General features: G+C 45.8%; 1 protein-coding gene across 6 annotated transcripts in view; it reads left to right on the top strand.

Annotated features, from left to right (window-relative positions):
- PSD3 (pleckstrin and Sec7 domain containing 3) overlaps window positions 1–13,777 on the top strand; it is a 177,166-nt gene that overhangs the window by 104,162 nt on the left and 59,227 nt on the right. For 5 of the 6 annotated variants that reach the window (XR_012159160.1, XM_073345935.1, XM_073345940.1 and 2 more), the window contains one exon: window positions 12,683–12,726. Coding sequence is in view for 5 of the 6 variants with exons in the window: in XM_073345935.1 (XP_073202036.1) it covers window positions 12,683–12,726 (44 nt within the window). In the remaining variant the exon portion in view is untranslated. Of the gene's footprint in view, window positions 1–281; window positions 614–12,682; window positions 12,727–13,777 lie in introns of those variants that run through there. The other variant, XM_073345942.1, reaches the window with a different exon arrangement.

Here is a 13,777-nt window from a genome sequence, read left to right as displayed (position 1 = left end):
ACAGGTTACTGAAGGCTTTTGTATGTGGTGTCTTTATTTTCCTGGAGACATTAATGAAGGAGGCATGACATCACAGGAATAAAAGGGTTGAGAATGAATTACCTTGCTTGGCCTGGTGCCATTGGTCCCGGTATCCGGGATGTGTGTCTTTGCGTTTGTGCCTGTGTTAGTGTGTGTCCGGGGAGGGGGAGCGTGTGCTGAAGAAGGGAGGGGAGCAGGGGTGGAGTTTGTCTCTCTTTTCAGGGCCAGTGACGTGAGCAATGCCTGGAACAATCAGACTGGCTCAAAACAGTGTAGTTGAAGATGCTGGAGCAAACAGCCTGGTGCATTTTAAGCAAACACTGATAGCTCCAGCCTAGGTTCCCCAGACAGTCCTTACAGATTTGTCTCCAGCTTCACTATACTGCACTGGTCTGGGGTGGGCCATTGTTTCTCCTCTCCCCAATCCTCGGAAATGATTGGAGTTAATAGTGTGCAGAGCACCAGCAAGGTCCGAGTAAGAGCCACAGGTTCTGTGAAATACTCCCGAGAAGACTCTCTCTGGCGGCAGTCCCACCGGTCAACGTCTATGAAAATCTCCAACTCCTCTGAGTTTTCTGCTAAAGAAAGCAAGGTAAAAAATAAATGCACAATATTTCTGTCTGCCGTGACTAGGGATAAGATGATAGAAAATCTTGTATTGATGGTCTGGTGAGAAATGAAGGCATTTCATGTGGCTCTGGGTAATCTCTAGCGATCACAGGGTTGCTGTGAAGCCAGGAAAGATCTATCAGTTTGAGAAGAGACTGAAGGCAAAGAGGGTTGGTGTTGCAGAGATCGGATTTTAGAGGGATGCCCTGTGTCGAAGCTTCATACAACAGTAAACACTGAAAACTTGCTAGCTGGAATGCTAATTGGAGCTCTGTGCCTCGGCAAGCTGCCTGTATTTGCAAATTCTCTCTCTGGGATTCTTTTCATTTTGGGGAAATTATTTATACAGATTTCTTTAAAGTCCATTTTCCTTCCCTGTTTAAATGGCTCTACTTTTGTCTCTGAGGGAGTTAGATAAAAATATCATCTCACTTGCACTGCATGATTAAATATTACCATGAAATATTTATTGGGAAGGCTCCACTGTACACTGGTAGGGATGTATGTATGTATGGTTGTTTGCTTAACATGGATATAACTAGCTGCTCTGGGAGCTGGGGTTAGTGTGCTTTGAATCAGCAGAGCACTGTCGCTGCTGTTTGTAGGCAAACACACACACATTGTATGCAGGGTTGGCGCCTGCCTCATTCCACCACTCTCCGTGTACCACAAGTACTCCTTTTCTTTTCACTCTCCGTGTACCTATTCTCAGAAGTGCTAATCACCTCCAGTGGGAGTGGAGTACTCGGCGTCAGCCCAACACCTCACAGCATCTGGCCGTGTGTGAGCAAGATGCTTGAAATGGTGAACAAATTTCCCTCTACCTTCCCTTCCACCACACACACGTTATCACACAGGATAGACTGCTAGTAGCTGCTCACTAGGGAGTGTTAAAACAAGATAAGGTCGGAGTGGTTTTGAAGAGCACGTAAAGGTGTCTAGCCAGGGTTTGTGTGTGTGTATGTGGTCGTGTATCATGTTTACACCCACACACACGCATTTCATTTGTGCTGGAGACCTATTGTGTCTGTTCCAAATCCCACGTACATCAGTGCAGAAGTTACATTCCAGCAGACTCTTCTGAAGGAATGTCACAATGAAAACATCCCTTCTCTCCGCGGACATTCTTTGCTTTGTCCGGGTTATGCACTCGTAGTTTATAGTACGCGCGATGTGCAGTGAAGACCTAACGCTCTTAGCCATGGAGCAGTGCAAACTTTTTCAAAGGTTTTACTTTACAGTTTCAGTAAACTTGCTTTTGAGAAGGACTTTTATTCAATATAACTAACACAATGTGGCCATGGTTGTTTCAGTGAAATAACATGATTGCTGATACAATGTCATAGAATCATAGAAATGTGGGACTTGAAGGGACCTCACAAGGTCAGATAGTTCATTCCCCACAGTGAGGCAGGATTAAGTATATGTCGGCTCTCCCTGGCAGCTGTTTCTCTTACTCTCCTGTTTCCTACTCTGACAAGCTACCGAGTAAGGGATAGATCTTCAAGCACTTCATGCCCCTGATTTTACAAACATTCTCTATGTAATTAACTTTAGGCATGTGAATGATTCCACTGAAATCACTGGGACAATTCATTTTCATAAAGCTGCTCCATGCACATGCGTAGGGAGGTCTTGTGGTATGCTGGGTGGGTCACTGAACTGGGAATCCGGAGACATGCCTTGGAGTCCTGTCTCTGCCACTGACCTGCTGTGTGACCTTGAGCAAGTCTCTTCACCCCTTTGTGCCTCAGTTTCCCCTCCCTTCCCTTTGTCTCTCCAGTCTGTTTAGATCGTAGGCTCTCAGGGTAGGGCCCATCTCTTACTATGTGTATGAACAGCTCCTAGAACAGTGGACCTTTGATTTCAGTTGGTGCCTGTAGGTATTACTGTAATAAAAATAATAATCACAAAGTGTGGAATTCCCGTTGAAGCTAATAGAATTCTGCCTCCGCAGTGCTTGCCTCTGATGTCTGAAATGGAAAACATACTGTCTGATTTTCTCTAGACTATTCAGCTCCACTTCCCAGTTTGTTGATGCATTTTTATTTTTACCGTATTATTTTTTGCTCAAAGTTGATCTGTATTTCTCTATTCTCATTATTATTTATATGGCATCCAAAAGTGTACTGGGTGCTTTACAGACATGTATGAAGACCTGTGTTGGCCCACAGGAGCTTACAGTCAAAACAGGAGAGACAGAGCCAAACAAAACAGAGCAGAAAGACGCATGCACTATAAAAAAATTTCTTTTATCTTTTCCTATTATTGTCTTTTTTAGCTGGTGACTGTTTGCCTTTTTAGAGGAGGTAGCACCATATTGGGAGCCTCTGTTCTGTTCCCGGCTCTGCTACTGACTTGCTGTGTGACGTTGGGCAAATCACGTCACCTCTCTCTGCTTGTTTCCCCTCCCACCCTTAGTCTGGCCAGCCAGTGTCGTTTGTTAGCTTTCTGGGGTAAGGACAGTCTCACTATCGACTTGATTCACATTTACATGAAAGCCCCTTGAAGGCCTTTCTGGGCTGCCAGTGCAGTGTAAAGTGAGTGTAAATGTAATTGTTCAAGAGGTGTAAAGAGGCCCTAGGGGAAGTGAAAATCGGGTCATGTGTGTTTGTACAGTGCCTAGCACAATAGGATCCTAGTCCTGGTTGTGTATAAATTCTCTTTTTGTGTTCTGCTTGAGCCTATAGCCTGTTCCCCTGTGGCTATGTTCCCTTCTCCACCTACACCTGCTTGCATACCTGGTACACTGGAGATTCTGGAATAAAAAACCCAAGGGCCTGTCATAGTCGACACCGGGCTGGAAGATGTTTCTAGCCCACTGGCTGGGGGAGTGGGGTCTGGTCTGTTAGTCCCTCCTTGCCCCTCCAGCAACAAACTCCTTCTGTGGTACCTGGCACTTGCACACCCTTTCAGGACCTTCAAGGACTTAGCAAAGGGGACTAGAATCATAGAATATCAGGGTTGGAAGGGGCCTCAGGAGGTCATCTAGTCCCACCCCCTGCTCAAATCAGGACCAATCCCCAATTTTTGCCCCAGATCCCTAAATGGCTCCCTCAAGGATTGAACTCACAACCCTGGGTTTAGCAGGCCAATGCTCAAACCACTGAGCTTTCCCTCCCCTAGCATTAGCCTTATTTTATAGCTAGAAGAAATGAGTGGAGAGACGTCATGTGATCTGCCCCGTGGCACAGAGGGAACAGAACCCAGCTGTCCTGACTCGCATTCATTTACTGCTAAACAACAACTGAGATGCATTAGCATTAGCTACTGAACTATGGACCTGGCTAACCGCATCTGCAGCTTTCAAAGCTGCTGGCCAGCAGGTTGGCATGTGTAGATGGCGCAGCAGGTTAACGTAGCTTGGTCACCTCTGGAGACTTGGGTTCAAATGTGGGTCATGTGAAATGCATCTGATGCCCTACTGCGTGATCTAGCCTGGCTGACAGCTTTTTCTCCAGACAGACATACCTAGGTACAGCAGTCCACCAGCGAGCTGCAAAAAGCTTAAGCCGGCTTCGCAAAGGCACATGAATGGTGAAATGCCCCACCTAGATTTTTGAAATATGCTCTGCGAGTGCTGCCGTATTCTGGAGCACATCTCTCATCCGTCCGCACTGGGTTCTGTGCAGCTCGCCAACAGCTTTGTCCGCAGTCATGCAATAGGCTCCCTTTAACCATAGTGTTGATGAAAAGCTCAGGCAAGTGCAGGACAGAGCCTTCTAGCTAGCCTGATGTGTCGAGATTACAGCGCACAGGTACCCTGCGCAGCGTTTCACCCTCTGCTCTCGGGAGCGTGGCGAGCCTTCCGTCTCCACTTTCTGCTGCTGGTGTGGATGACACAGGCTTTTGTTCTAAGGACAATGTTTTTTAAAATAGGAGGCTCCCTCAAAAATGTTCTGCCTCAGTTGGTGATGCTCTCAAAATTCCCCTCCCCCAAAATCCTTATCAAGCCCCTATTCTTTCCCTCCACCCACCGCAAAACCATCCATCCTTCCCGCACATTTCCCCCTTTCAGCTCCTCCATTCCTTCCAGCTCTCACCCAGTCTCCTCCAGCTGGTATCGGAGAATGTATTTCCCCAGGCTCGTGGGGGTGGGGAGCAGGTCTTCTCTTGGTGGGTGACTGGAGAGGGCTGTAGGTTGGCTTTTTAGCACCACCTGGGGTGGGGCGGGGAGGTCATTGGCAAGGCAATAGGCAGGCTGCAGTAGCCAAAGGACTTCCACACCATGCATCAGCTGTGGCGTGGCCCCTCTCTTTCTTGAACATTGCTGGAATGTCTGATGACGACTGTGAGGGCTACCTGGTGCATCTCCCAGGTGCACCTGGAAGCTGGGGGAGAGGCAGGAGAACACGCCAGGTGGGAGTTCCCTTTTCAGTAGCTGCTGAGATCATGGAAGCACTGGGTGTGTGCAGGCAGGCTAGTGAATGTTAGCCAGCAGAGCCAGCCTTTAGCAGTCTGTTCCTTTCAGTCCTGGCAATCCGTTCCTATTGGCCAGCCTGGACAAGAGACAGCATCATCTACTTATTTCTTAAAGAAAGTCCCTATTTTCCTTTAGCAGGCCTCATGGCTGGCTTTTTAAAGAAGGGGCTCATGCAGCGTTCCCCTGCAGCTCATCAGCACAGTGAACCCTGCTGACCTGGCTTTCATCTGCACTGGAAGGTTTTGCATTACCTGACTTTCTTATTAGCTAAATGATTTACCTCTCAGCAATAACCAGCTGGGATAATTAGTTGCATCTTCATCTCTGCATTCACACTCGGTTGTGCGTTCGTTTTGTGTTACGTGACTGTCTCGTAGGCTCGTCCAAGATTTGCAGATGTTGTAGACTTTGGAGTACATGGCTCTGGTGACTCAGTGACTCTTACACATGAGAACTTGGGGGAATGAGAGTTAATCATCGAATGGGTGGTAACTTATAGTTTAATGCATTCAGGAGTTTCGTGGTGGTTGTCATAATAATGTGACTTAGCTCATTAAAATACAGTACATACTTTATGTACAGGGAGGAGTTGTCAGTGGCTCTCAGTGTTCTGCTTCTGACTTCAATAGGAGCAAAATGAGGCCAAAGCCGAGTGCCTTTGAAAATATACAGACTCTTTTAGTTCCATTCCTCCAGGTGGGCTTCAGCTTTAAAGTGAGGTGGAGTAAAACACCCTTCCCTTAAAGGTTCGCCCGCCCATTCATCGGGGGAAGTTTTCCCTGGCAGTTAGGGAGGGGATGTTAACCTCAGACCTCAGCTGCTGCTCAGGAAAGCACTGAGGAGCAGCAGAGACAGGGACACAGGAAACAGAGGTTCTGGGAGAGGCAGAGTAATATTTGGTTGGGGGAGGGGAAGGACATGGGGAAAGAATAGAATAGATTTGACCCTGTCCCTTTACAGAAGCCCCGAGGCTCTGGAGGGTGTAGAAGAAACAGAAAGCTCTTTCCCGACCACCTGCTAGAGCAGAGGGTGCAGGACAGGTACTAGCAGGAGTCAGGTGCTGGAGCTCCCCAAAAGGATCCAGGGTCTAGTCCTCTGGCTTAACTGGGCTCTGGTAAATTTGCCAAGCCCTGCCCTTTCCTGTCCTTGCAGATGAGTTGCTGTAATTTTCTCAGCTAAATGCATATGTGACATTATAGAAATGCTTTTGTTTTCAAATACCCTAATGATGATTTGTGAGAGCGTAAATTCAAGTTAATAAAAACCACCCTTATGTTTAGCAAAACTATAATGTCACTGTTGTAATTTCTGATCGGTTACACCCCGATTTAGGATAGCACGTGGTTAAGTCCCCTTGATTTTATCACATTCTTTAAAACAATAACGAGGAGTTCTTGTGGAGCCACAAGGACTCCTCATTGTTTTTGCTGTTACAGACTAACACGGCTACCACTCTGAAACCTTTAAAAGAATAGGAGGACTTGTGGCACCTTAGAGACTAACCAATTTATTAGAGCATAAGCTTTCGTGAGCTACAGCTCACTTCCTCAGATGCATATCGTGGAAACTGCAGCAGGCTTTATATATACACAGAGAATATGAAACTCTCACAAATCTTGGGAGACAGGCCAGTCCTTGCCTACAGACAGCCCCGCAACCTGAAGCAAATACTCACCAACAACCACATACCACACAACAGAACCACTAACCCAGGAACTTATCCTTGCAACAAAGCCCGTTGCCAACTGTGCCCACATATCTATTCAGGGGACACCATCACAGGGCCTAATAACATCAGCCACACTATCAGAGGCTCGTTCACCTGCACATCCACCAATGTGATATATGCCATCATGTGCCAGCAATGCCCCTCTGCCATGTACATTGGTCAAACTGGACAGTCTCTACGTAAAAGAATAAATGGACACAAATCAGATGTCAAGAATTATAACATTCATAAACCAGTCGGAGAACACTTCAATCTCTCTGGTCACGCGATCACAGACATGAAGGTCGCTATCTTAAAACAAAAAAACTTCAAATCCAGACTCCAGCGAGAAACTGCTGAATTGGAATTCATTTGCAAATTGGATACTATTAATTTAGGCTTAAATAGAGACTTGGAGTGGCTAAGTCATTATGCAAGGTAGCCTGTTTCCTCTTGTTTTTTCCTACCCCCCCCCCCCCCAGATGTTCTGGTTTAACTTGGATTTTAACTTGAAGAGTGGTCAGTTTGGATGAGCAATTACCAGCAGGAGAGTGAGTTTGTGTGTGTATGGGGGTGGGGGGGATGTGAGAACCTGGATTTATGCAGGAAATAGCCCAGCTTGATTGTCATGCACATTGTGTAAAGAGTTGTCACTTTGGATGGGCTATCACCAGCAGGAGAGTGAATTTGTGTGGGGGGGTGGAGGGTGAGAAAACCTGGATTTGTGCTGGAAATCACTTTAGATAAGCTATTACCAGCAGGACAGTGGGGTGGGAATAGGTATTGTTTCATACTCTCTGTGTATATATAAAGCCTGCTGCAGTTTCCACGATATGCATCTGAGGAAGTGAGCTGTAGCTCACGAAAGCTTATGCTCTAATAAATTGGTTAGTCTCTAAGGTGCCACAAGTCCTCCTTTTCTTTTTGCGAATACAGACTAACACGGCTGTTACTCTGAAACCTTTAAAAGAATGTCGCTCTCTGAATCAGGGCCTTAGAGAGTAGCCATAAAATGGCAGTGTAGGCCCTCAGGCTGTATGTGTTGATCTGCCACTGGCTTTCAAATATTCGGAGGGGTTTTATGATGATAAGGAATCTCACGGGGCCTGATTCAGTGAGATAGTACATCTTAAACTGCGTTTACAGTTGCTTTGCATCCCTGGACTGATGCAGAGCAGCTGCATCAGAGAGTGAGAATGGGATACACCCTGAGCTTCTGCTCAGTAACTGCTCCTTGCCCCAAGATGTGTAAATATATTGGTTACCTTTAAAAACTTGTTCGTTGCCTCAATATTCTCTAGTTATTCCCCATAGCAAGTGCAGTGAATACCTCAGGTACTGAGGTCACATTGTTTAAGGATGACCCCTGTGACTGACGGAGATTGAAGGAATCTGTCTAGGTACCTCGCTGTAGTATGTGAGCATTTCACATTTGTTAATGGATGTTTTGCCTCTCAGTACCCCTGTTAGGAACACGAGGGATATGCCCATTGGCAGAGCACAGCATAGGCCGGCTCAGGGTCATGCAACGGGTCTGTGGCCCAGCTGAGAATAGAAGCCTGCTCTCGTGTGTCCTAACCCAGTGCCCTGTCCACTGGAGAGGCCTTCCCACTCTGAATGAACGTTGACTCTTCCTGTGTTTTTGCGGTAATACACTGGGGGGGTGGGGAGGTGATTTGTTTGTTCTGGGCCCCGCACTGGATCTAGTGCATGTTGTCACATGGGGAGCATGAGCATCACCAAACCTCTGCTGTGCATTAGGGTGACGTGGGAGAAGGAGAGGGCATCTGCGCGCTACTCTGCAGGTGCAGAGAGCAGAGTCAGAAGTTGTCTGCTGCCCCTTTAAGCAGCGCTGCAGGTACTTGAATTGAAGGAGCACGTAGAGACACAACAGAAGACTGGGGCACTATTGTGCTAGTCTCTGTACAAACCCCGAACGAGAGACCGTCCTAGAGCTACCATCTAAATGGGAAAGGCAAACTGTATAGTGCCTCCCGCTGGTTCAAGCCTTTGGAGTAACAGGCACAGAGTAGGGTTGCCAGTTAGGGTTGGATGTATTCCTGGAGATTTCATCACATGACATAATCTTTAATTCCTGGGGACACCAGGACAATCCTGGAGGCTTGGCAACCGTAGCACACAGAGGTGACGCGTGTTGCCCAAGGTCCAAAACAGGTCAGTAGCAGAGCTAGGAAACCCAGGTCTGCTGATGCCCAGCCCAGCCCCCTACCCACTGGGAAACATTGCCTCTCTTCCCCACTGCATACCTGCTAGGGCCATGGAGGCTGCAGAAGTTACTCTACTGTTAGGTCTGTGCGCATCACAATCTTTAATGTATTTGTCTTGTGAGGCAGGGCAGTGCTGTTATCCCTGGTTTACAGGTGGGGAACGAGGTACAGAAAGACGATGTAACTTTCCCAGGATGCTTGTGGTGGAGCAGGATTTGAACCTGAATCTCCAGCAGCCCAAGCTAGGACTCTCACTACCAGACAATCCATCCTCTCTCTGGAATACCCTCTGTAGCGGTGAGAGGAGAAAGGGGCTAGAGAGGAGTTCCTGTCCATTGTGTAAATAATAAAAGAATATCTATCTATTTATCTTGTGGAGAGAATATATTGTTTTTCTTGGGGACTCTCTCTTCCTCCCCACACACCCATCATATGACTGGGTGTATGATGCCCACTACCCTGTTAAAGTAGAAATGTCAGGCCTTGTTCAGTAATGAGGGCTGAGTAATGCACCTAATTAATGTCCGTCAGTGGAAGAGCTGAGACTAGAACCCATTGTCTCCTGCTGGTCCCAACCACAAGTACCTTCCTCTAGGTAAAATTAGTGAGGTAGTCGCTGTTGCCTTCCCCAGCTGGAGCTCTGGTTTTGTGCCCACTGTGCACCGGGCACACTCCTGTTGGGCTGGAGTGTGCCCGGTGCAGATGGATCTCCAGAGATCTTTAGCAGCAAACCTGTAATCAGTAATACTGAGTGTGTGCAAATAACCATTTTAACTCTTTTTTAACTCAACCCAGATCTGGCTGGACTTTCAGAATTACAACAAAAGGCACCTCCTTGACTCCAGGACCATCCTTCTGCCAAATTTCCAATCCCTGCTACAAAGTCTGGGGGTGCTAGAGCTCTTCAAAAAAATAACTGGCCAAAAAGTTGACATTGGCAAAACTATCTGTTTTTCCCTAACCTCATTCTTGGAAACAGCTGAACAGTTTTAACTGAAACTCCTCCCTCTTCATACCCTGTCTCCAGCAAGCCTGTGCTAGAGAGCAAACATGGAAATACCAGTCTGAACAATTGAAGTTTAGCAAAGTTATAACAAACTGAAAACAGGGGCTCATAATGGAGAGTATCTCGCAACCCTAACTATAGGCATCTCTTCCAGCTCATGCTATACTGATAAAAGGAACCTGGATCTAATTCATTTATAACTGCACCATTGAGGTTAACCTGGTTCTCTTTCCCCTTCTCCCACCTATGTTTGGTTAAACCCACTTGTGATGTCTTGCCTTGAAATTAGATAAATATTCCCCTTTCCCTGACCGCTGTCTAATTGTTTGTCCTTGGTTCATGAGCCTACGTGGAGCACTGGCCTGGGAAAGCTGTTAGCATGCAGTGGGAACTACTGCAGATCAATAGTAATAGACTGCATAAACAATTCAGAGCAGGGTCTGCATTATCTTACATGTGTGTCCAGCACCCACCACAATGGGGCCCTGGCTGTCACTTGCGGACTGTGTGCTCCGGTGTAACACAGATAACACTGGTACATGTGATGCTTCATTGCAACACTAGCCGTTGCTGTTTTAATCTAAGGAACGTAATTTTATGATCTTGCTTAAGAGATAAAATAAAGATACCGTGGCCCTGTGCCACTCAGGCCTGGCCCTGCTCCCGCAGTATAGCGGTATGCCGGAGCATGTCGAGCAGGAAAGGCTGCACGCTTGCAAATCTGAGTTTGCAGACTGGCCATGAAGGCTTGCTCTAGTCACTTCACGTTAGAGAGACCATGAAGCTAAATTAAGCTCCATGAACAGGTGGCAGAAAGCCATCTATGCTGCACCCCTCTCGGGGGTACTGAATATAGCTCAGACACACCTCCGTATCTGGCCCAGTATGTGCATCTACTAGCCTTTTCTTCCGTGATATTTGTCAAACTGTGGGTGCAAGGAATTATTTTGCACAGTGGCTGGAAGGTGGTAGTAACTGCTGCACAGTTGTGCCTGGCATTGGAGGAGATTTGGATTGTAAGAGTCTCTTTGTTTGACCTGGTTGCAAGTGGTGAAATTAAAGGCCAGGGTTTTCCCAACTTTTGTATGAATAAGAGTGAAGCATTAAGGCCCTGATCCTGCATTGGGAACCATGTGGGGCTCCATGGGACTTCTGAGGCTTGCCCGGGAGGCTCTTGTTGCAGGGTCAGGGCTGCCCAGTTGTGTGATGGGTGGATAAGATTGGATGAGACTTGATAGTCCTATGGAGAGCTGGGCTACTTATTTATAGAAACATTTTGGGAATTTGTGTCAATTTTGCCAAATTGTTTTGATGACCGGAAAAATAATCCAAAATAATTGAAATGTTCCATTTCAACACTGCCAAAAGGAAACCTTGGAATTTTCAGATTGAAATGATGTTTTGTTTTGAAACATCTTTTAATCTTATTTTAAACATTTTAAAAAGCGGATTTTTTTTTTCAATTCACTTAAAATTTGAAAAATTTCATTTTTGGTTTGACCAGATTTTGTTTTGGTGGTTTTGGATTTGCCAGTGAACCAAAAAATCCACTATTCACACAGCTCTAATTGTGAGTTTTGTTTTGGGGCAGAGTTAAGGTTGTCCGGGTGCTGGTCAGTAGGAATTTATTGTTTATTGGTATGCATACTTGAATTGGTTTCAAGGATACCCACAGTTACATACCTTGTAGCTGATGATTTCCATATTTGCTCAAAGGTGGTGTGTTGTATTTTGGTAGCCATGTATTATAATGGTCTGTTTTGTTTCAAGTTCAACTTCTTCTAGATGTTAACAGAGTTTTGTGTGTATGTGTGTGTGTGGGAGGGTGTTTAGAAATAAGCTGAAGTAAATTTACTAGTGTGTGTAAAGTACCCCCCAAGTGTGGAGTATACGCTGTGCTAGAACCTGGGGCATTTCACGAACAAAAGTACAGGCCTTGGCCACTTAAATTAAAGGAGTTACTCCATTAGCTGTTAGCAGTAGTAGGCTCTTATCCACTATATGGGTCAACCATGTGAGAGAGACCTGATCAAACTCACTTAGCCAATGTGGTATGAACTCTCCCACTCAGAGGAAGCTCATTCCAACTATCTGATGTCCACAGGAGTTCAAATTCCCCGACAGGCCACCACTTTGTAAAGACCTGTCGCAACAGGCCATTGACACCAAAAGAATTGGGATTTTCAGTGCCAAAGACACTGGCCCTTAGTACTATAGCAATGTACAAGATATTTGTGATGTGTCTCACAGGTAAGCTATTCTGGTACAGATCTCCATAAAAGCCAGGGGTGAAATTGACTTAATTGAAGTCAATGGCAAAAGTCCCAGTGATTTCCATAGAGCCAGGGTTTGACCCCAGATGCATTCCTGTGGTCTTACAATGTCTTTTGCATTTCAGTAGCTTGTGTGATATTTCAAAACTAAAATTTTGCACAAAAAATGTATCTGATGTTTCTACCTCTGGAGAATTATTGAAATCTCAGACCCTATATTCTAAAATTTTTGTCCGACCTAAACCAGTATTCTTGCTCCTGCTCAAGTCTAAGAGTTGCCATGCATGGCTAATTCTCTTTCTTGTTCAGAGGCAACTCATTTACTAGTGGTAGTTACAAATTTTCTATTGGCATCTTGAAAAATATATGACAGAGTCCAAACAGTAATTCCCTCTTGTTTCTTTTTCTTTGCAGGCTCTCTACAATTCGATCAAGAATGAGAAGCTTGACTGGGCAGTGTAAGTATACTGTGCAGAATTCATGATCTTAAAATCAGTCCCCGGTATGGTAATCCATTTCCTATGTACATTGCACTGTGATTAGACTCTGGAGACAATCATTTTGGTCCGTGAGACTCAAACATTGGATTCACTCTTCCTTTAGAAAAGTCCATGTTCTACTTCCCTTCTCCTCAAGTAAGGAAAGTTGTTAGTTATGCAAATCAGCTGTGTCTGCAAGGAGGAAAGACATTTAATTCAGTAGGAAACTTCATCTTCAAAAGGCAGAAATATAAATCCTCTGTTTGTTCCATGACTACATAAATAAAACAGATGTTGAGTTTCTTCCTTTACCTTCCAGTGCATTGTGTTGGAATCGCTGAATAGAAACGCAACTCTTGGATTGAGTTTCCTGTTCTTGGCTTGTTGTCTAGTATTGTCTTTGGATTAACTATGGAGAATTTGACAACAACCTAATATTAAAGAGACTTAATTCAGAAGAGGCCAATCTACCCGCCCTTATCTGCTTTTTGACAAGCTAATACTTCATCAGAACTCCGTGCTAAACACAAGAGAAAACTTCTGTTTCTAACCATATTAATCGGCATTTCCCCTTATTCATCTTCTTTGCGGCATGAATACGCCAACAGGAAAGGGATGCACCAGCCCTAGATTGATGTCAGTGCTGAGTAGTGGATTTTGGTGTTAAAGAAAAGGGTTACACCCCAGAGTAGCTGTGTCTCTTTGAGATGTTTGCCTGCATGGCTCCACACCCAGGGTGATGCGTGCACCCTCAGTACGCAAGCTCAGCTTCCCGGCGTGCACAATCCATTGGGGCTGCTTGCATCCCGTCTACGCCCTTGTGTCCCCACCTGAGGGGTCATAAAAGGGAGCAGCCTCAGCTCCCACTCAGCTCCCTCTGCTCAACCAAGAATCTGTTTTATGACTTGGAATATTAGGGAAGGTGGACAGGTAATAAGAATCCGTGCAGGCAATCATCTGGAAGTGTGCAGCCATTATATGGATGAGCAACCGCTCTTCTTTCTGTGAGCGTTATCTGCAGAGAGCCCCG

This window comes from Lepidochelys kempii, chromosome 5 (genome assembly GCF_965140265.1).
Source record: "Lepidochelys kempii isolate rLepKem1 chromosome 5, rLepKem1.hap2, whole genome shotgun sequence".
NCBI lineage: Eukaryota > Metazoa > Chordata > Testudines > Cheloniidae > Lepidochelys > Lepidochelys kempii.
This window is presented reverse-complemented; position numbering and strand designations above follow the sequence as displayed.